At 35.4% G+C, this 22044-nt stretch overlaps 1 protein-coding gene across 1 annotated transcript in view; it reads right to left on the bottom strand.

The window, feature by feature from the left end:
- Positions 1-22044, bottom strand: part of LOC116412780 (laminin subunit alpha-1) — a 226833-nt gene that overhangs the window by 134748 nt on the left and 70041 nt on the right. The window contains exons 2-3 of the mRNA XM_052900805.1: positions 21163-21340; positions 20478-20643 (exon numbers count right to left, since the gene is read on the bottom strand). Coding sequence (XP_052756765.1) covers positions 20478-20643; positions 21163-21340 — 344 coding nt within the window. The remainder of the gene's footprint in view (positions 1-20477; positions 20644-21162; positions 21341-22044) is intronic.

Below are 22044 nucleotides of genomic sequence, written 5' to 3'. Positions count from 1 at the left end.
GTTCATAATATGAATAACTTGCTAAGTTCAATTTACGCCGTAATCTGCCTGGAAATAAGAGTTCATAATACGACCCCTGGATATATTGTTTATCACAATTCAAAATAGTGTAATAAATAAAATTCTTTGTACAGACATGCATATTTAATTTTTTTTTTTTCTAGTTACACAACTTATATGTTATAGGTACGAAAAACAAATTAATAACAAAAAATTTTACCATAGAGAATCTCATATCTATATATATAAAAATTTATGCCACTTTTCGTTGTATTTTTATTTTATTTTTTTACAACACAGGGGGCAAACGAGCATGCGGCTCACCTGATGGTAAGTGACTACCGCCGCCCATGGGCACCCACAACACCTACGACATTGCAGGTGTGCTGCCGGCCTTTTAAAAAGGAATATGCTCTTTTCTTGAAGGTCATGTTGTCGTATCGGTTTAGAAATACTGCTGCTGGAAGTTGATTCCAAAGAGTGGTTGTGCGTGGGAGAAAGTGCCTTGAAAAACGCACGGTGGAGGACCGCCACTCGTCCAGATAGTTGGGATGAAATTTTAGTTTATGGCGGGTTATACGATAGTGAAAATCAACAGCAGGTATCAATCTGAACAATTCCTCAGAGCACTCGCCATAATAAATTCGGTAGAAGATGCACAGAGATGCAACATCTCTACGCAGTTTCAGTGGGTCAAGCCGGACAGTAAGACGCCGATCGTCAACGATTCGAGCTGCCCGACTTTGAATGCGGTCTAACGGAAGGAGTTGGTACTGTGGCGCTCCTGCCCATAGGTGAGAACAGTATTCCATGTGTGGCCTCACTTGAGCTTTATACAGTTTCAGGCGGTGTTACCTAATTTAATATTAGAATTAAAATACGATCATTTATCAAGCGCTCAATTAATACGGTAATATGATAGAATACTAATAATGCATCGTCATCGTTAAGCTACAATTTTAAAGCACAATGAATTCTATTTTTAAATCCATTAAGTTTAGATTACAGCGTATTGCTATTAAGATGTCCTGATAATTAAAAAAACATTTTTTATCACATGTATCAGCATTTTATCTTCTTTGGGACTATAATATTTATTGTACTATTTTTTTTTGCGATAATTTTTTTATTTATTTAATTATCAATTAATTTATATCATAATAAAGTTATTTCAACCTTTGTTTTTTTTATGGAATGCATGGAAGCATTTCTTTTTTAATGGAATGGTAATCCTACCCGTGCTATCGGTGAGGATGAAGCAGGTCAGTTAGCCCATCGTGTCGAATTCAACAAGATTGTTCACGATGGTTTCCAAAGGAAACCACGAACAGGTCGACCTAACAGGTCATTCTGCTAGCAATGGGGCTATCAAACTACATTGCTAACAATCCCTTCCCCTCCGACCTTCCATATTAGCTATCAATCTCCGAACGTTATACAGTCCACACATATGTTGCAACATATGTATGGACTTTGTGTTATGTGTGTTATATGTGTATACACAATAATTTTTAGACATAATAATTTTTAATTAAAATATAAATTAAATTAAATAAGTAAAAATATTTGCATAAATTCTTATTGATTATCATTATATCAGTGATAATCAATATGTGGTTATAAAGCAATCATGTAAATAATGAATTGCATTGTTTGTATGAAGTGTTGAAACTAATGACGTACATACAAACATCGCAGAGATAAAGAAATAAATATATCCTGCATTATAGAGTGCGTAACTTGATTTTTATTAATAGATAGATAGATACTCTTTTTATGTTTCCCCCCATAAGAATACAATAGTAAATTTATTGTCATTTATTCAACTCATTTATTGCACCAGAAACAATTTTTTTTTATGTAACTTAGAATGGCAAACAAGCTGATGGCCCACCTGATTGAAAGTAATAACTGTTGCCTATACACATGAGCAGTACCATGGACATAACAGAGTATACTGTTTCGCCCATGATACCCCCCATGCGTTGCCATTCCTGAGGACTCTGGTGTTATTCCTCTGTACCCAGTAAACTCACGCCATATCCCACCCTTCAAACTGAAACACAGCCATGCAAACACAACTGCTTCACGGTAGATAATGTGAGTTTGAATTTATTATAAATTAAATAACGAGTACATGATAATATTACTAATTATAGTTATATAGATACAGATTATGTTATATCCGTAATAGTATATAATTATGTACAATAATTAACTTGATATTCAATACATAAAGCCGTCTGAAGGCGGATGTTTATCATAATTAACATTATTTATCTATTTTTACGCTACTGAAACAGCACACAAGATGTCCATCGGGCATTTGGAAAATATTACCAATACCTTTTTTTTTTATACAACTTAGAATGGCAAACAAGCTGACGGCCCACCTGATCGAAAGTGGTAACCGTCGCCTATACACATGAGCAGTATTATGGACATAACAGAGTATACTGTTTCGCCCATGATACCCCCCATGCGTTGCCATTCCCGAGGCGTTGCGTTCCATTCATGTTATTCCTCTGTACCTTGTAAATTCACTCCATATCCCACCCTTCAAACCGAAACACAGCAATGCAAACACAACTGCTTCATGGTTGAAACACGAATGGGACAGAGGTAGCCAAGCAATCGAGCAATTTGTAATAAAATAATTGTAAGTAGGCGATGTTTACATGGGAGATATTTAAGAAAAATTGATAAGGCGCGGGCGTGCGTGCGTGCGTGCGTGCGTGCGTGCGTGCGTGCGTGCGTGCGTGCGTGTGTGTGTATATGTATATGAGAACTTGAGTATGCAACTGATTTGTAGAGTCAAATCAATGGGTAACTATACAAAGATATATAAAAATGAATAATAATTTAAATTAAAATGACTGTTTGTTTGTAATAGACCAAACTTATAAATTACTCAATCGATTTTAAAAATTCTTTCATTTATAGAAAGCTATATTATAAGCGAGAAACATAGGCTATATGTATATTATTTTCGAAAATTATATCTACTTAGGCGAAGCCTAGATTATATATCTACAGTCTTCTAAATTTCTATACCTTAATACGAAACCTGTTTTTATGACACATAATTACCTTATTTTTAAGAGCATAATAGAAGGAAAGATACAGGGCGAAAGAGGAAGAGGAAGACCGAGGATTAACTACATGGGACAGATAAAGGAAACACTAGGCGTCATGTCGTATAGGGAGATAAAGGATATGGCCTGGGATAGAGCTGGCTGGAAGAAGATGCATGAATTAGTTGCACCGACAAGAGGAAACTCTTAAATGAAAATGAATGAATTACCTTATTGTACTTAATATATTTTGGAAGGTAGCTACCAATATCTTTGTTATTATAAAATAAAAAAAAATACTGAACCTAATGTCAAAATGTTAACAGACATTTAAAAGAGTAACTGTTGAGTTTCTTGCGGACTCTTCTCAACAGATAACAACTTTCCGAATCCTGAAGTAGATTTAAAAGGAAATATTTTTTTTTACAACGCAGGGGGCAAACGAGCATGCGGCTCACCTGATGGTAAGTGACTACTTAGTATAAAGAGAGATTATCACACCCATAATGTTTGCTTTTACGATAAGCCTATAGAAGATAAGCGTGGAGAGGCGAAACGCTCCGAAATATCTCCGTTTGTCGTATACTAACTACAACTGTGATACTACTGTTTCTTTCTAACTGATAACGATTAATGTATCTTATCAATTTATCAAAGATAGGATTAAAATTGTAATCCACAAACAAAACGTCGGTTGACTTGTGCAGCAAAAGGGATGAGGTAATGAAAGTATGGTCATAAAAATAGACATTTTTTAATGGGTGATATTTTTTTTATTGAATAAAAATGGAATGGTAACCCCGCCTGCGCTAACGGGATACGCTGGCGGGGCACCAGTGAATGGTGATCGATGAGGATGAAAACAGGCCTAACTGGCCCATCATGATGAATCCATCTGGAATTAATCATGATAGTTTCCAGGAGGAACGGCGAGGAGGTCGACCTGGTTGGGTATATTGCTAGCAATGGGATTCTCAGTCTCCATTACTAACAATCCCTTTCCCCCTAATGGGTGATATTGGAATGGTAAGCCCGCCTATGCTATCGGTATACGCTGGCGGGGCACCAGTGATAGGTGATGAGGATGAAGATGAAAGCAGGTCAGTTGGAAAATTTCTTTGTGAAAATTTCATAAAGCAATAAACATGATGGTTGATGGAAGCAGGTTAGTTAGCCCATCGTGATGAATTAAATAAGAATCAACCACGATGGTTTCCAGAGGGAACCGCGAGGAGGTTGACCTGAAAGGGTATCTTGCCAGCAATGGGGATCGAACTCATTAGTCAAAAACCCTTTCCCCCCTATGAAAGTATGGTTATAAAAGTCGAGCATGTGCTTTATGAATGCGACTATGCCGGCAAATTGATAATAACTAGGGGGGAGAAGGGATTGTTAGTAATAGGACTAGTCGTTTCATTACTAGCAATATAGTCTATCAGGTCGACTTCCACGCTAGTCCCCCTAAAATCCAGCGAGACCTATTCTTTACGTATTTATCACGATGGGTCAACTGAGCTGCTTTCATACTCACAGTTCATCCTTCACGCGGTTTATTAATAAAAAAAGTAAAGTTAAAATAATATTATTTAAAAATTTTGTCTCTTTGTCTGTCTGTATGTTTGTTCGGGTATCACGCTGAAACCACTGCATGAAATTGAAAGCATTTTTCATAGTTATATTCCTGAAGGTCTAACTTAAAATCTGATGTAAATTTTATTTTCTCTAAAGGTAGTCTTTTTTCAATCGACTTCAAAACGAAGGAGATTTTGTACAAAAGTCGTTTGCTTGGGTACCTCTGTCCCATTCATGTTTATACCGTGAAGCAGTTGTGTTTGCATGGCTGTGTTTCGGTTTGAAGGGTGGGATATGGCGTGAATTTACAGGGTACAGAGGAATAACACCTGAGTCCTCAGGAATGGAAACGCATGGGGGGTATCATGGGCGAAACAGTACACTCTGTTATGTCCATGGTCCTGCTCATGTCTACAGGCGACGGTTACCACTTTCCATCAGGTGGGCCGTCAGCTTGTTTGCCATTCTAAGTTGTTAAAAAAAATTTAAAAAATCAATTAACAGAAAATCAACTGACGATAAGAAGTAAATGAAAACAAAAACGGTCGTTTTTGTTTTTCAACGAAACATGTCAAAGGTTCCGCGATCTCGTAAGGCCGGCGCGGTTTATCTGATCGCTTTCAACAAATCTGTTTTAAACGAAAGCCGAGACTGCGTTAATTTGATCTGGCCAAGCATTAATCACGTCTATAAAAATTCACGAACTACCACACCGTTGTATAAATAGAGGAGACATGTATAATCTATTTCTACAGAATTTAATGAAAATGGCAAATGTATATGGCAAAACAACGTTTGCCGAGTCAGCTAGTCTACATATATTAATTTTTATCGGTTTTCATTCATTTTTCATACATACATTTCTTTTTTATATATAAGAATAGAATAGAATAGAAACATTTATTGTCATACAATTACAATATAAAATATAAATAACATATACAAAAAGTGTTCCATACTCGGCAAAAGGAACCGGCTCAACTGATGCTGTGAGTGTCCCAGCGCAATGTGAACAGCTGCACAGCGCTGGTTTTCAGCTAGTCCCTCTCTTAACAAAACATAACCAAAGTGCAGGGTACCACTGTAAATTGCTTCTTACAAGAATTATTTTTCAAATATACTAATTACCAAAAAAAAGGAAAGAAGTTTTTATTTGTGCCTAATATATTGGATATTGGATAATCATCATCAATATTTAATATATACGTTAATGATCAATATATAGTTATTGTCTCTACAATATATGGATATTGCTGTATTACCCAGCACTACGTCTTAATAAAAATGTCCGCTCTACTAGCTAATCTCAGTGCGAGCCCTTTACAGCGATCAGCGCGGGCGCAGGCTCGTCGGTATCTCGTGTAATTAAAATACGACGGCAATTTACGAGTCGGCGCGTGAGTACAGTTGTACGTATTAATATGTACTATTAATATTGAGAGTTTAACTACATGTAGTGTACACTACAAACTACACAAAGATGCTAATGCATATGTGCATCAAAAGTATTTTTTTTTATACAACTTAGAATGGCAAACAAGCTGACGGCCCACCTGATGGAAAGTGGTAACCGTCGCCTATAGACATGAGCAGTACCATGGACTTAACAAAGTATACTGTTTCGCCCATGATACCCCCCATGCGTTGCCATTCCTGAGGACTCAGGTGTTATTCCTCTGTACCCTGTAAATTCACGCCATATCCCACCCTCCAAACCGAAACACAGCCATGCAAACACAACTGCTTCACGGTTGAAACACGAATGGGACAGAGGTATCCAAGCAAATGACTTTTGTACAAAGTCTCCCTCTTGTAAAGCGTGACTAGAAATTTGTCTATTATTAAAGATACATATATTAAATATGTATCTTTAATAATAAAAACATCAACAATTTTTTCAAATAATAGAGCATTTGGCGTCTTGTACGAAAATAAAAACGTTTTACCTTTTATCAAGAGGATTTTAATTTAAAACAAGATTTTGTACTAATAACTAAATGAAACATCTTACCCTAAAAAGGTTACGTTGGCAACATTGGCCAGGACCTCGTGTTTTCCTAATAAACAAGATGGCGCTCGGCGGTTAATTCGCTAAGCGGCCCCGCAAAGTATTTTTTAATGGCCGCGACACGTGCGGTCGCAATTAACAAAACGTTTAATTGGATATTTATTAAAAGCAAACTGTGTTAATGGCATCGCATTTTTAAATACATAAAAGCCGCTAATGTGATTGCAGTGAAAATAATGTGGCCGTTAAAGTAAAAAGTGTTAAGTCTTTAAAAAATAATCTCAGATTTGTAATTAAAGCAAAAATGTTTTTTCAATTTATATTTATAGCAATTATAGGAAATAGGATTTAAAGCAATGCGGACTACCAGTCCCATTACTGGCAAAATACCCTGTCGGGTCGACCTCCACACGGTCCCCCCTGGAAATCATCATGCTGAATACCAGATGTATTCATCACGATGTGACTAATTGACCTCTTGAAGGTTGTGTTGTCATCCCTCAAAATACTGGTGCCCCGGATGTTGTTCCGTCAAGCAGGCGGTTTTTTTGGATTTTATTTTTTTTTTTATTTTATTTATTTAATAACGCACATACAACTTTTACATTTTACAGATGGTTAATGAACACAAAAAATAATTTTGCCTAATGTAAAAATCTTATATAAGTGAACACGTATGCACTATTATAATATTTAATAAATCATTTACAATAACAGTAAGATTATCCGAATAATAAGTAATTATGAACTTATGTCTAAGATTTTCCGCAATAAGCTATATCTGCTGTTGGTGGGTCCAAAATTGATGTCAATTTGATCACTGTGAGCATTCAGAATCCTACACAATCTGGGTACATCATGCTGAATACCTAACACTGTTCTTCTTAACGGAGGACATAAAGGTGTTATCTGTTCTCACCTGGCATTCTCACTGGGCCCACGAAATGTTAAACAATTGAAGCATTTTTTTTATATGGTGATAATTTTAAAACCCCGAAATGTCAATAAAATCTCTGCGTTTTTCTAATGAGATGATAGAATGAAAATGCTTCAGCTTGTCAATGTAAATTCATCAGTTTTTAATCCTTTATTATTTACATATATGTTAACAATCTCTTTTGAATACGTATATTTCTTTTTTATTGATAATGTACCATTCCATTTTAACCTTAAAAATGATAATTTAATAAATCATTAAAACAATTATAGATGAGAATGAAAACAGGCCCTGTTTACCATTTTGATGAATTCATCAGGAATTAATCGTGATCGTTATATATATGTTAACAATAGGTATAAGTATTTCTTTAATTAGGCATGCAAAATTTAAAATTTAAAAATGATAATTTAATAAATCATTAAAACAATTAGTAACGTTAAAAAAAATACATTCTTGTTTACCATTTTAAGTTAATATCGTAGAACATAATAATATTTAAACTACTATCAAAAGAATACTTGTAAGATATATATATATATATATATATATATATATATATATATATATATATATATATATATATATATATATATATATATATATATATATATATGTCCAGCTGTTAAGTTGGTATAGTAAATTAATAATTTTTTGTAATTTTTCGACAAATATTTCCTTATAAAATAGTTTGTTTTCACTTCATTATCTTTTATTAAAAGGATCCAAATAATTTTGATGTCACCTTGTTTAATAGGCACGTAGGGGAGAGGAAAGGGATTGTTAGCAATTGAGTTTGACAGCCCCATTGCTAGCAATATGCCTTATTACGTCGACCTTAACGTGGTTCCCCCTGGAAACCATCGTGAACAATTCTTGTTGAATTCGTCACGATGGGCTCACTGACCTATTTCATCCTCACCTATCATCCTTCACTGGTGCCCCGCTAGTGTATACCGATAGCGCGGGTGGGGTTACCATTCCATTATAATCTATTAAAAAAAAATAGGCACGTAGGTCATGGCTACCCTACAAATAATGATTTACAAGGCGCCCCATGAGTCCATTACGTCGTCCACTCTATAATGGTGTAGATCTGTATCTAACCCCATTATCCTGATATGGCTTGAATCTTTTGTTGCTTACGAACTCCATTGTTCGAGAGTCTGTGGTTAAGTCCTCGGGAACTGCACGTATGAGAGGTTAATTTTTTTTTTAAATTGTAGAAAACCAAAAAGTAATAAGAATAGTGGCAAGCATAATAATCGATTAGGGTGTGCATAATTTAATATTTTTGCAGAATGAATGAATGAATGAATGAATGAATAAATGAATGAATGAATGAATGAATGAATGAATGAATGAATGAATGAATGAATGAATGAATGAATGAATGAATGAATGAGTATACTTTATTTGCATTATACAATATAGGGAGCAAGCAAGACAATTTATAAATATAACGATACAGTTGTATAAGTACAGTGAGGCAGTCTTATTGCTGAGAGCAATCTTTTCAAGACAACCTTAGGATAACGGACTAATTGTTGTACAAGTAGATATTGTATAATTAAGAAAATTAACAGAATAAAATATTTAGGAAAATAATTATAAGTATTAAATATATATATGTATAATAGTCAAATTAAAATAAATAATAATAATAAAATTATTACCTATATATAATATATAATCGCAGACATGTTAAATATGCACCTAATACTAGAACATATAGGTAATTATAGGCATAAAGAAAACAAATTAACATAAAATATATACTAATAATAAATTTAAAATACTCCACGAAATGTTATTAAAATTATGTATCTTTTTAATAAAGTTTTTTAAATTAACAATATCTTATTTAAAAAAAATGTTATGTACGCCTTTTTAATTATTATTCGAGTTGTAAACGTTCATCAGTACCGCCGTCGATGTGGCTTTATTCTAAGCGAAGATCTATTATGGTACGCTAAATTTGATTGTCAAAATTGTGCATGTATGTATTTTCATACATGTATTATTATCAAAATAAACATATTTTGTTTTTTTCTTTTTCTTTTCTTTCAATAATTTATATGACTTATTCGAAAAACGTCTGGTCATGCGGCGAGTTGCGTTTTAAGTGGATTTTTTACTAAACTTTTTGTTATTTATGAAGCATCCCCGTATCGAAGTAACAGGTTATCTTTGGCCTTAAGTGGTGGCCTTTGTACTATTTTTAAATTATTCGACCATTTATGTCACGCTGAGCCTGGAATTTGGGTTATCTGCCTTTTAAATTTGTGTACAATAAATTAAAATAAATAATGTGTTTTAAGTCGAACTTTCCGTAAATTGTTTAGCATAGAATATTGATTATTGGAATGACATCATTCCCGAGATATTACTAGTTTCAGTGTTGCTTTATACAATATTTGTTGTTATTATTCCTTATATAATATATAGTTTATTAAATATCTTATTAAACAGCAACTTTTTTTATATTAAAAGACATTATTGTAGTGTATAATTCAGCCGTTAACTGTCCACTGCTGAACATAGGCTTTCCTCATAAGGGGAGTGTTTTCCAGTAGTTGCCACGCTTGGCACGACCATAAGTGTCAATGTCGACATTTATGACAATGTTATAAGCAAATTATCTATATCTGTTTTTTTATTTTAATAATAAAGCAGAAATTAATTTACAAGAAAATAAACAACACACAAGCAACTTCTGTCGTATTGCAAGTGTTCATGAGCGATGGTAGCCGTATTCCATTACGTCGACCGTCTGCTCGTTTACCTCCTTACAATAAAAAAAGGCAATACTAAAATTAGAAGGATTGGCAACTCATCATATTTGATATTTCCAATTTATCTTTCTTTCTCTCTCTCTCTCTTATTGCCCAATCATGCTGAGTAGCGAATCATATTTATATTACGAATAAACAATGCCCTGGAATGACACTTAAAAATAATCCGGCAACATGTTCCCATGGGATAACTTTTCAAAGAAAACTACACACAAAACCATTACAACTTTACAAACAACTTTACAAATTAATTTTGTTACAACATGTAATGGCAATAAATAAATGAATAAATGAATAAATGAACAATTATTTCGATATAAATGACAAATCGGGACTGTCCATAAATTTACAAGTTCATGGTGTCACGAGTGCGCCGGCGCAACGCACCGCGATTTATTGTTAATCGGCAGATAAGCGCTCAATAGGGCTAGAAGCGCCCTTTTGTCCAGCTTATCAGCTTCTAATAGGTTTAAAGTAGATAGTGCGTTATTGATGCCCGGGCGCGCATGGACTTCACTGGATACCAGCTGGTATATATGTATTTGGTATTACAAGCAAGTTTGAGTTGCTTTTTATAATAACAAGTATAAGCTAATGCTGAGAAAAAAGAATAAAAAACAAATAATAATCTGTAAGCTACCAACCTCTTTCAAACCTACATAGTCACAGAAAAAGAAATAGTGACGTTCTTGACAATCTCCTTGTCTTAGCAATTTTTACGGAACTATATTTTGTATCGCGACTTATTATATCTGAATTTATTTACTGTAAATATTATTAATTATACAATCTCGTACTAAATCTTTCTTTCTTTCACTCCTTATGAATTTATATATATAAATATCATCAAGCCCACACGTCTACACGCCTCCACAAATCTTTTTAAACTATATACATTAAAAGTACATGTTGTCCTGACTCCCAAACTAGCGTTAACTATTAAATGAAATATTTAATAAAAAAAAAAAAAAAAAACCGTGCGACGTCTGGGCATTTCGATAGTAATTAGTTGAAATGTTGATTGAAGGTCAAATAATGGCGCTTGATTAATTCCTAGTTAAAGTAACCCATCTGTGGCAGAAATGGATTATTAGTAATGGGGTTTTACAGGCCCATTTCTGTCAATATATTCTGTTAGGTCGACACTTACAAGGTTCCATCTGGAAACCATTGTTTTGTAAAATTTGTCACGGTGGGTAAACAGACCTCTTTTTTTATACTACAAAGGTGGCCAACAAGCATACAGCTCACCTGATGGTAAACGGCCACTGTATCCAGTGGATCCTTGCAATAAACATGAGCAGTACCATAGACATAACAGAGTATACTGTTTCGCCCATGATACCCCCCATGCGTTGCCATTCTTAAGGGCTCAGGTGTTATTCCTCTGTACCCTGTAAATTCACGCTATATCCCACCCTTCAAACCGAAACACATCTATGCAAACACAACCGCTTCACGGTAGAAACACGAATGAGACAGACGTACCCAAGCAATCGACTTTTGTACAAAGCCTGAGCGTTCGTTGGTGAAAATTCCTTTGAAACTGCACTGTACGTGACCATTTAAGTTCAAGCGTGTGAGCATGAATTCTTTGTCGATGATGAGCAGTGCGATGATAAAACTGACCTGTTTTCATCGTCACTTATCATCCTGTACTGGTCCTCCGCCAGTATATACCGATAGTACAGGTAGGGTTACCATTTTCACCCATTAAAAAAGTTTACTTATTCATAGAAGAAATAAGGCTACCGAAAAAAGTTTAGTTGACCAGTAGCGTTTTACTAATGACTCCTAAAGGTAAACATTCCGCTTACTTTACTTAAAAATGATAATCAAGACGTCATCACTAAATCATACTCCTGGTAATCATGCTGGAAGAAAACTCTATCAGAGTTAAGCTCGCCATTGTACTTTTGTTTACCTCTGTCATATTTTTATAACTAATGTGTACAATAAAGTATAAAAAATACTCCAACTACAGTAGATTGTTTTAGAGGGGTAAGGGATTGTTAGTAATGGAGACTGAGAATCCCATTGCTAGCAATATATCCAACCAGGTCGACCTCCTCGCGGTTCCCCTGGAAACTATCATGGTTAATTTCTGATGAATTCATCATGATGGACTAACTGGCCTGTTTTCATTCTCATCTATCACCCTTCACTGGTGCTCCGCCAGCGTATCCCGTTAACGCAGACGGGGTTACCATACCATTTTCACCCATCAAAAAAAAATAAAAAAATAAAGCAGATTGTTTTAATTGGAATTTAATTGTAGCGCAGTACAGAGATTGTAAACGCAGTGAACGACGTAGGTATATCTCATTTAATACACAGTTGCAAATTGCCATGTTTACGATCTTTAAAAATGCATAAATTTCGTGTAAGCACTATGTACGAAGCCACAATTGTCGGGTATGGAGGTATTAATTTATGGATGCGATCGTGTACGCTTGTTATTGTTCCGACATTTCGATATCAGATAACGGAAATGTCTGAAAGGGGGTTTATTAATGAGAGTAGCGAAATCAACGATAGCATATTTTTTTTTATACAACTTAGAATGGCAAACAAGCTGACGGCCCACCCGATGGAAAGTGGTAACCGTCGACTATAGACATGAGCAGTACCATGGACATAACAACTGCTTCACGGTTGAAACACGAATGGGACTTCGACTTTTGCACAAAGTCTCCCTCTAGGATATTTTTTTTAATGAGTGATCATGGAATGGTAACCCCTCCCGCGCTATCGGTATACACCGACGAGGCACCAGTGAAAGATGATAGGTGAGAATGAATGCAGGTCAGTTGGCCCACCATGATTAATTCGACAAGAAATATATGATGGTTTCAAACACAAGTGCTTCATGGTTGAAACACGCATAGGACAGAGGCACACAAGCAATCGGCTTTTGTACAAAGATTTATTCATGAGAGTGGGATATATTTTTTTTAATGAGTGATCATGGAATGGTAACCCGAACTACGCTATCAGTATACACTGGCGGGGCACCAGTGAGGGATGATAGGTGAGGATGAAAGCAGGTTAGTTAGCCCATCGTGATGAATTCAACAATAATTTACGATGGTTTTCAGGGGGAACCGCGTGGAGGTCACCCTGTTAGGACATATTGCTAGCAATGGGGCTACTAAACTCTATTACTGACAATACTTGACCTGACCCTAGCGCCTATTTATGTTATAATAAATGTAAAAAACTGCATAAATCATTATAACCTAGTATTTGACTAAATTTATGTCCCTTCACATTCTATGTTTTAGGAATAGTATGTATTATATTATCTGTTGTTTCAGGGCACGAGCCTACTATTATATGTTGAAATTATTTTGTAATTACGAGTATAAGGAATACTTCTGGATGAAGTCGAAACAGTTGTCGGAAACGGCAAAATATAGAGTGTATATATGTATATATATATTATAACAATGTTAGCAAAGGCGAACTTATCTCTAAAAAGATTTCTTCCAGTCAACCTAACACAGTGGTATAGGAAGTAATGAGGGGCAGTAGCACAATATATATATATATATATATATATATATATATATATATATATATATATATATATAGACATCGAAATGAAATATTATGTTTGTTACAGTATTTACGATCACCGGTATTAGTTTAAAACCTTATATTTATTTATTTATTTATTTAATACATAAATCCACAGCTCTTAAAAAATAACTTATATGCTAAGATTCTTATAAAAACAGCAAATAACGGATTTTAATTATATAAACGAACATTATAAGGTAAGATAGGCATATTATATAAATTAATGTCATTCAACTGCCTAATCTATACAGCGCCATCTAAGGTCGAATAGCTGAATTACGTAGTCTTATAGTTTTGTAATTTAATAAACTAGTAAACGATAACTATATATATATATATATATATATATATATATATATATATATATATATATATATATATATATATATATATATATATATATATATATATATATATATATATATATATAATTTCATCATTATTATAATTCTTTATGTATATATTTTAATCTGTACTCCATGCTACTGTATTTCACTTGAATTTTTTATATGTCATTGTTGATTTTTATGTTTCTGATGCAGTAAAGAGTTAAATAAATAAATATATAATATTGGTATTTAATTATGATGGATATTGGTAAGTCGTGATAGGTGAGGACGAAGTGAGGCCAGTTCGTCCATCGTGACAAATTCACCAGGAATTAATCACAAAGGTTTCCAGGGAGGACCGCGTGGAAGTCAATCTGAAAGGGTATATTGCTAGCAATGGGACAAATTTAGTTACCGTTACCACAGATAATATCCGTTACTAAGAATTCCTCCCCTCCCTCTTTGCTTAATCTACTTAATACCTATTTACGTCAAAAGTATTACACGACCAATTAAAATGGGATCAAAGATAAAAAAAAAGACTTATAGAAAAGTAGAGAGGTGTTTAAGTTTTTTTTTTTTAACAATGAACAGATTTGATTATATAAGCTCGAAGCAGATTTGGCGGGAGTGTAATATTTTTTCTGTAAAATAACTCTTACGGTTGGAATATCAACAGATATATTTTTTTTATCACGACTATCGTGATTGCAACATTACGATTCTGCTGTCTATTGTCTATGTCATTTGTCTATAGATGCGCAAAAAAAAAAAACATTCTAACTTGTCAATGTATAAAAATGTGATCTTTGATAGAAAAAAAAAAACAAAATATATTTATAATTATTTTTTATTTCCATCGCAATCACAAGTAAACTAGAATTTAAATTTTAATTGGTGTTAGTTTGAAATATTTATTTTATCAAAATATTTGATAAAGAAATTGGCAGACGTTGTTTTACCATATACATTATTTCGAGAACTATACATGAAAATATATCGTACTACAATTATTATATTCGATTGCCATCTTGCAACCCTATTGCGGCATATAAAAATCGCCATTAAAAAATAGGAGTTGATTGTAAAAGCGTGAAAATTTGAATTTGTATTTTCAATGCTAAAAATAAAAAAAATAATAAAAAAATGTCATAAAAATAAAAAAAACATATTTAGGGGTAGGTCGCCCTTATCATTGAGGGATATGAAAAATAGTTGGCCGATTCTCAGACCTACCCGATATGCACACAAAATTTCAAAAAAATCGGTAAATCCGTTTCGGAGGGGTTTGGTGACAAACACCGCGACACGAGAATTTTATATATATAGATATATTTGTATTTTTCCCAAGGCCATGCATATTGATATGAATGGAAACAGCGGTGGCCTCTATCAGTCGCGCCAAGAGGATGCAGGACGAGGTCAATGAACCCACAACACAGTCCTTTATCGCAGAATGTAACAATCTTTATTTCGCATGCAAGCGCTAGGAACTATCCGTGTACTATGATGTAAATATGTTTACGGCTGTAAATCCTTATGGGGTAGTCAGAGGTGTATGTCGACTATTATCGTGGAATTGTAATTGTTGACAGTGTTCATTTATATTTATATATTTAGTGCACTGACATCACTAATAATAATAATAAGTCGATTGCTTGGGTACCTCTGTCCCATTAGTGTTTCAACCGTGAAGTAGTTGTGTTTGCATGGCTGTGTTTCGGTTTGAACGATTTTTTTTATACTACTAATAATGGCAAACAAGCTGACGGCCCACTTGATGGAAAGTGGTAACCGTCGCCTATAGACATGAGCAGTGCCATGGACATCACAGAGTATACTGTTACGCCCATGATACCATCCATGCGTTGCCATTCCTGAGGACTCGGGTGTTATTCCTCTGTACCCTGTAAATTTACTGCCATATGTCCACCCTTCAAACCGAAACACAGCCATGCAAACGTAACTGATTCACGTTAGAAACACGAATAAATATATATAAATTTAACAAACAAGGTATCGTTTAATGCATTTTTTATCGGAAATAGCCATACCACCAAAACGGTTTAATTATTTCATTACCACTTCCCACCACATTACTATATTTAAGCTATGATATGTCGCATGACGTTTTCGTCATTCCGTCACACGTTGTCCATATTTACTTTGTATATGTTGCGGTCAAAACTCTTAACCAGTCAAAAGTATTATTGACTAGCAAAATCAGTCAAAAACACTTTTGCCCAATGGAGCTGGTTAAATTAAAAGTACATTTGACTAAGTGATTCCGTCAAAAGTGATTTTAAATACTTGTATCAGTCAAAACTAAAAAAATTCCTAACTTAACCTCATTTAAGTAAATTTTGTTTAATGGGTGAATATGGCTTGGTAACCCCGCCTGCGCTAACGGGATACGCTGGCGGTGCACCAGTGAAGGGTGATAGATGACAATGAAAACAGGCCGGTTAGCCCATCATGATGAATTCATCAGGAATTAACCATGATAGTTTACAGGGGGAACCGCGAGGAGGTCGACCTGGTTGGGTATATTGCTAGCAATGGGATTCTCAGTCTTCATTACTAACAATCTTTTCCTCGCTAATTTAAGTAAATTAGGTTAGGTTAGTATGTTTTCTTTGTATTGATTGTAATGCCAAATTTTTCGTAATAAACGATTTCACATTTAATAAATATCTTTCTTATTCACATCTAACGAGTTAATATTGCTTTTGACTGACGCTTAATTGCAGTTAAAACTACTTTTGACAATAGTCACTCTGTATTCATGACTAAATTAAAATATTGATGTGACCTCGCCATTACATTATATTTATTTATAATTTATAATAATTTAATTACAATTTTCATTATTTATATTATATTATTATTCATGTTGTTAATATCTTTACTTATTTAATGACATTTAATAATTTAATTACATTTTAATGTTTATCAAACACAAGGCATGCTGTGGTCGCCTATAAATGTAAGAACAGTTAGATCTAATCTGCCAGTGTATTGTATTGAAATGTTTAGCTGTATCTTATGTTGGTGATCCTATAAATAAATAAATAAGAGCGTCAGTCAAAAGTATTTTTAACCGCAAATTTGCAGTCAAAAGTAAACTAATAACCAATAATTTTCACTCAAAACCACTTTTGATCAACCTGCTTAATTAAAAGTACTTTTCACAGATTTAGCTAGTCAATAGTATTTTTTACTGGTTAAGAGTTTTGACTGCAACATATATAGTGATCGCTGCCGCAACAGAGCCTACACAGTCGCAGGTCAGGGAGGGCGTGGGCGCGTCTGCGCGCGCGCACCTAACATGGTAACACGTGACCGCGCTGTCACTACCGCCAACATGGAAATGAGCTAACTAGTTTTTTTCATGTAACTTAGAATGGTAAGCTGATGATCCACCTGATGCATAAAGGTAACCATCGCCTATAGGGAGGGGAAGGGATTGTTAGTAACGCGGACTATTATTCTTATTGCTAGCAATATACCTCCACGTAGTCTTCCCTGGAAACCAATGTGCTGAATTTCAGATATATTTATCACAATGGACTATCATCCCTCACTGGTGACTCATAAGCATAATATGCTTATGGGGCACCAGTGAGGGATGATATATCGTGAGCGCAGGCGGGGTTATCATTCCATTATCATACATTAAAAAAAACCGTCACCTATGGGGGCGAGGCAGATTCACAGTAATGGGGACCCGATGGTCCTATTGCTAGAAATGTACTTTATCAGGTCGACCTTCTCGTGGTTCGCCTCGGAACTATCTCGGGTAATTCACGGTGAATTTATCACGACGAGTCAACAGTCAATTTCTATTCAAATCCGTTTAGTAGTTTTTGCGTAAAAAAAAAAAACAAATAAATATTCATCCATCCATCTTTACAAATTTTCATACAGTATTAATATTATCATATTTTTATATTTGTTAAATTTTTTTTTTAATGTTTACTCAGAACGAATGTAATCGAATGCCATAATAAAAATGGAAAAATAACGCCACTGCATGGTCTGTGTGTCCTCTTGAAGTGACAGTATTATCTGTTTTATTTGCATATACTATAGATAATTGTAGTAGCATTGAACTTGTCCGCCGCCACTGATATAGGTAATAATAGCTCTACATAACTAATTATCTGTAATTATATTTAGACAGGAGTCACTAGTAAGCTATCCGTATGATCCCGGTATAGAATAGGCCACTCTTTCCATCCCCGTGGGTGTCGTAAGAGGGCAACTAAGAAAAGACGAGTTATGTGTAGCAGCGTCCCTCTTAAAACATCACCAAAGCTTAATTTTGGTTGCCAACTCGCCTACCAAGTGTGGCAACTCCTGGCAAAACCCCTCAAGGGGAGGCTTATGTACAGCAGTGGACAGTTAAAGGCTGAGATGTTGATGATAATGATTTTTGTGTTTTTTTTTTTATACAACTTAGAATGGCAAACAAGCTGACGGCCCACCTGATGTAAAGTGGTAACCGTCGTCTATAGACATGAGCAGTACCATGAACATAAAAGAGTATATTGTTTCACCCATGCGTTGCCATTCCTGAGGACTCAGGTGTTATTACTCTGTACCCAGTAAATTCACGCCATATCGCACCCTTCAAACCGAAACACAGCCATGCAAACACAATTGCTTCACGGTTGAAACACGAATAGGACAGAGATACCCAAGCAATCGACTTTTGTACAAAGTCTCCCTCTGGTGTCCTCTCTTGAAGTCATAATATTATCTGTATTGTTTGCATATACTATAGACAACTGTAGTGGCATTGAACTTGCCTTCCACTGATATAATAGGTGGTAATAGCACTACATATGTAATTATATAGTAGACAGGAGAAATACTAGTAAAATCTTAGAATACAAAGTATATATTTTGACAATGTAAACGAGATAAAAAAGTTATAACAATGTTAGAGTGAGATAAAAAAGTAGGGTATGCACCTATACAATATAGGCTCGAAGCTGATTTGTACGAAATAAATTCTCATTCTTTTTAAAATTGAAGGGTAATTAGTTTTAAGTAAATGTAAGGTAAGAGTCAAGTGTGTATCAGGCATGAATTTACTGGGTACAGAGGAATAACATTAGAGTCCTCAGGAATGGCAACGCGTGGGTGGTATCATGGGCGAAACAGTATACTCTGTTATGTCCATGGTACTGCTCATGTCTATAGGCGACGGTTACCACTTTACATCGGGTGGGCTGTCAGCTTGTTTGCCATTCAATGTTGTATAAAAAAAAAAAGCAGAATATAATATACTCGTAAAGTAGGGGAAAAACAAAATTGCATTTTTTTCAAGTAGTTATTTAATAAACATTTAATTCTTTAAATTAAATATAACGGAACCATCAAAAATATTTTTACAGGAACTGATGAAAGGATATTTTATTTAATTCACATAAAATTCTGAATGTTCACAAATAAAATTAAAGTTGTGAAAAATATGTGAATTCTTGTATAAATATAAATAATAAATTCAAATTTGTCACATGTACATATTTACGAAATACGCACACCAGTGTAACCATTTTTTGTCTCGTTTTGTTCATTGTATTGCCAGTCTGCCAGTATATTATATTAAGTTTTTTTTTTTTTGATGGGTGAAAATGGTATTGTAACCCCGCCTGCGCTAACGGGATACACTGGCGGAGCACCAGTGAAGGGTGATAGATGAGAACGAAAACAGGCCAGTTAGCCCATCATGATAAATTCATCAGGAATTAACCATGATAGTTTCCAGGGGGAACTGCGAGGAGGTCGACCTGGTTGGGTATATTGCTACCAATGGGATTCTCAGTCTCCATTACTAACAATCCCTTTTCCCCCTATTATATTAAGTTAAATTAATAAATATATAATGTGTTATGCCACTCATGAATAATGATCACAAATTGAGCCCGAAACTAGTCGAGTTTTCTCGGTCTAATTATACGGAAATTAAACCTGTAGTTATTATATTAAAATATTCCTTTTATTTATTTATTTATTAGGAAAACTAACAACTTTTCCAGCAGTAACAGTAAATATAAATTATAATAAGAATTAGACAGCCAACTATGCCAGATCCCATGGTCAGAACAGAATTTTTCACTTGTTCTTCTAAATTGAAAGAATAAAAAATATCAAGTAAATATCAGTACTTACATCAGGTAAAGTGGCGACCAGCTCTACATGGCTGAACTCTTCACCGGCTGCTTGCGTTGGACTCTGCCACCAGGTTGTAGGGCTTCCATCCACTGCGTGTGAAGGGGGGTGACGCCGCGAGGGGGACCCGTCGATGCCTTCGCATACATCGCAGACCACGCCGCGTCTGGTAAAGAAATATTGTCATCACAATTTCGTTGCCCTTTTTTTCAACTGATGAAAATGGATTTTTTTTTATACAATTTAGAATGAAACAAGCTGACGACCCACCTGATGGAAAGTGGTAACCGTCGCCTATAGACACTAGGAAGCAAAAATATAGTCGTACGTAAACAAACAATATTTACGGTGTATCCTTAGATTATAGGTGTACCCTACACTGTAAACTGCAAAACAAGTGGTTGTAAGCATCTGTGTTTCGGTTTGAAGGGTGGATATATGGCGTGAATTTACAAGGTACTGACGAAAAACACCTAAGTCCTCAGGATGGCAACATATGGGGAGTATCATGGGCGAAACAGTATACTCTGTTATGTCCATGGTACTGCTCGTGTCTATAGGCGACGGTTGCCACTTTCCATCAGGTGGGCCATCAGCTTGTTTGCCATTCTAAATTGAATAAAAAAAAATCTACGATACATCTACATACGAGTACTTTGTAGTTACATGAATTGTGTCTACGTACTTGCCAGGAGTGTCTCTGCAGAACTCCTCGGTGCCCGTGTCTCCGCATGTCGCGTTCGCTGTGATTGCGGAGTAGGGCGCGACGTCGAGTGGGGCGGGTAGTAAGCCACTAGTCTCATCACCGATCGCCACCACCTCACCCTCGCTGGTACTCGCGAGGCGGTCCAGCAGTGCTCTACCTGTAACAAAAGGAAATGTTATGTTTACTTGATAGTATATACTTGCATGTTTATTATTATTTCAGCTATTAACTGTCCACTGCTGGACTTAAGCTTTCCCCACGAGGTTAGTTTTACCAGTAGTTGGCAGGCAGGTTGGCAACCACAGTTTTTTTTTGATGGGTGAAAATGGTATGGTAACCCCGCCTGCGCTAACGGGATACGCTGGCGGAGCACCAGTGAAGGGTGATAGATGAGAATGAAAACAGGCCAGTTAGCCCATCATGATGAATTCATCAGGAATTAACCATGATAGTTTCCAGGGAGAACCGCGAGGAGGTCGACCTGGTTGGGTATATTGCTAGCAACGGGATTCTCAGTCTCCATTACTAACAGTCCCTTTCTCCCCTAGCAACTACAGTTAGGCTTTCAGAGGTGTTTTAAAAGAGACACTGTTGCCCATCCTTCGCCGTCCTTTAGTTGCCACTTACGATACTCACGGGAAAGAAAGGGGTAGCCCATTCTATGCCGGGGCAGTCACGGCGAGAGACTTGCATGTAGAAATTGAAAATTATGAGCATCCTTTGAGAGACTATAGCACGGGGTTCTTCAAACAGGAGTGTAAGAGGTTTCTTCCGGGTTTGAAATGTGCGCGTAATATCCCCGGTATTGCAGGCGTTCACAGGCTACGGTAACCGCTTATCATCAGGTAGGTCGTGTATTTG

Source organism: Galleria mellonella, unplaced genomic scaffold, assembly GCF_026898425.1.
Source record: "Galleria mellonella isolate WM207_F2 unplaced genomic scaffold, CSIRO_AGI_GalMel_v1 utg654, whole genome shotgun sequence".
NCBI classification, from domain to species: domain Eukaryota; kingdom Metazoa; phylum Arthropoda; class Insecta; order Lepidoptera; family Pyralidae; genus Galleria; species Galleria mellonella.
This window is presented reverse-complemented; position numbering and strand designations above follow the sequence as displayed.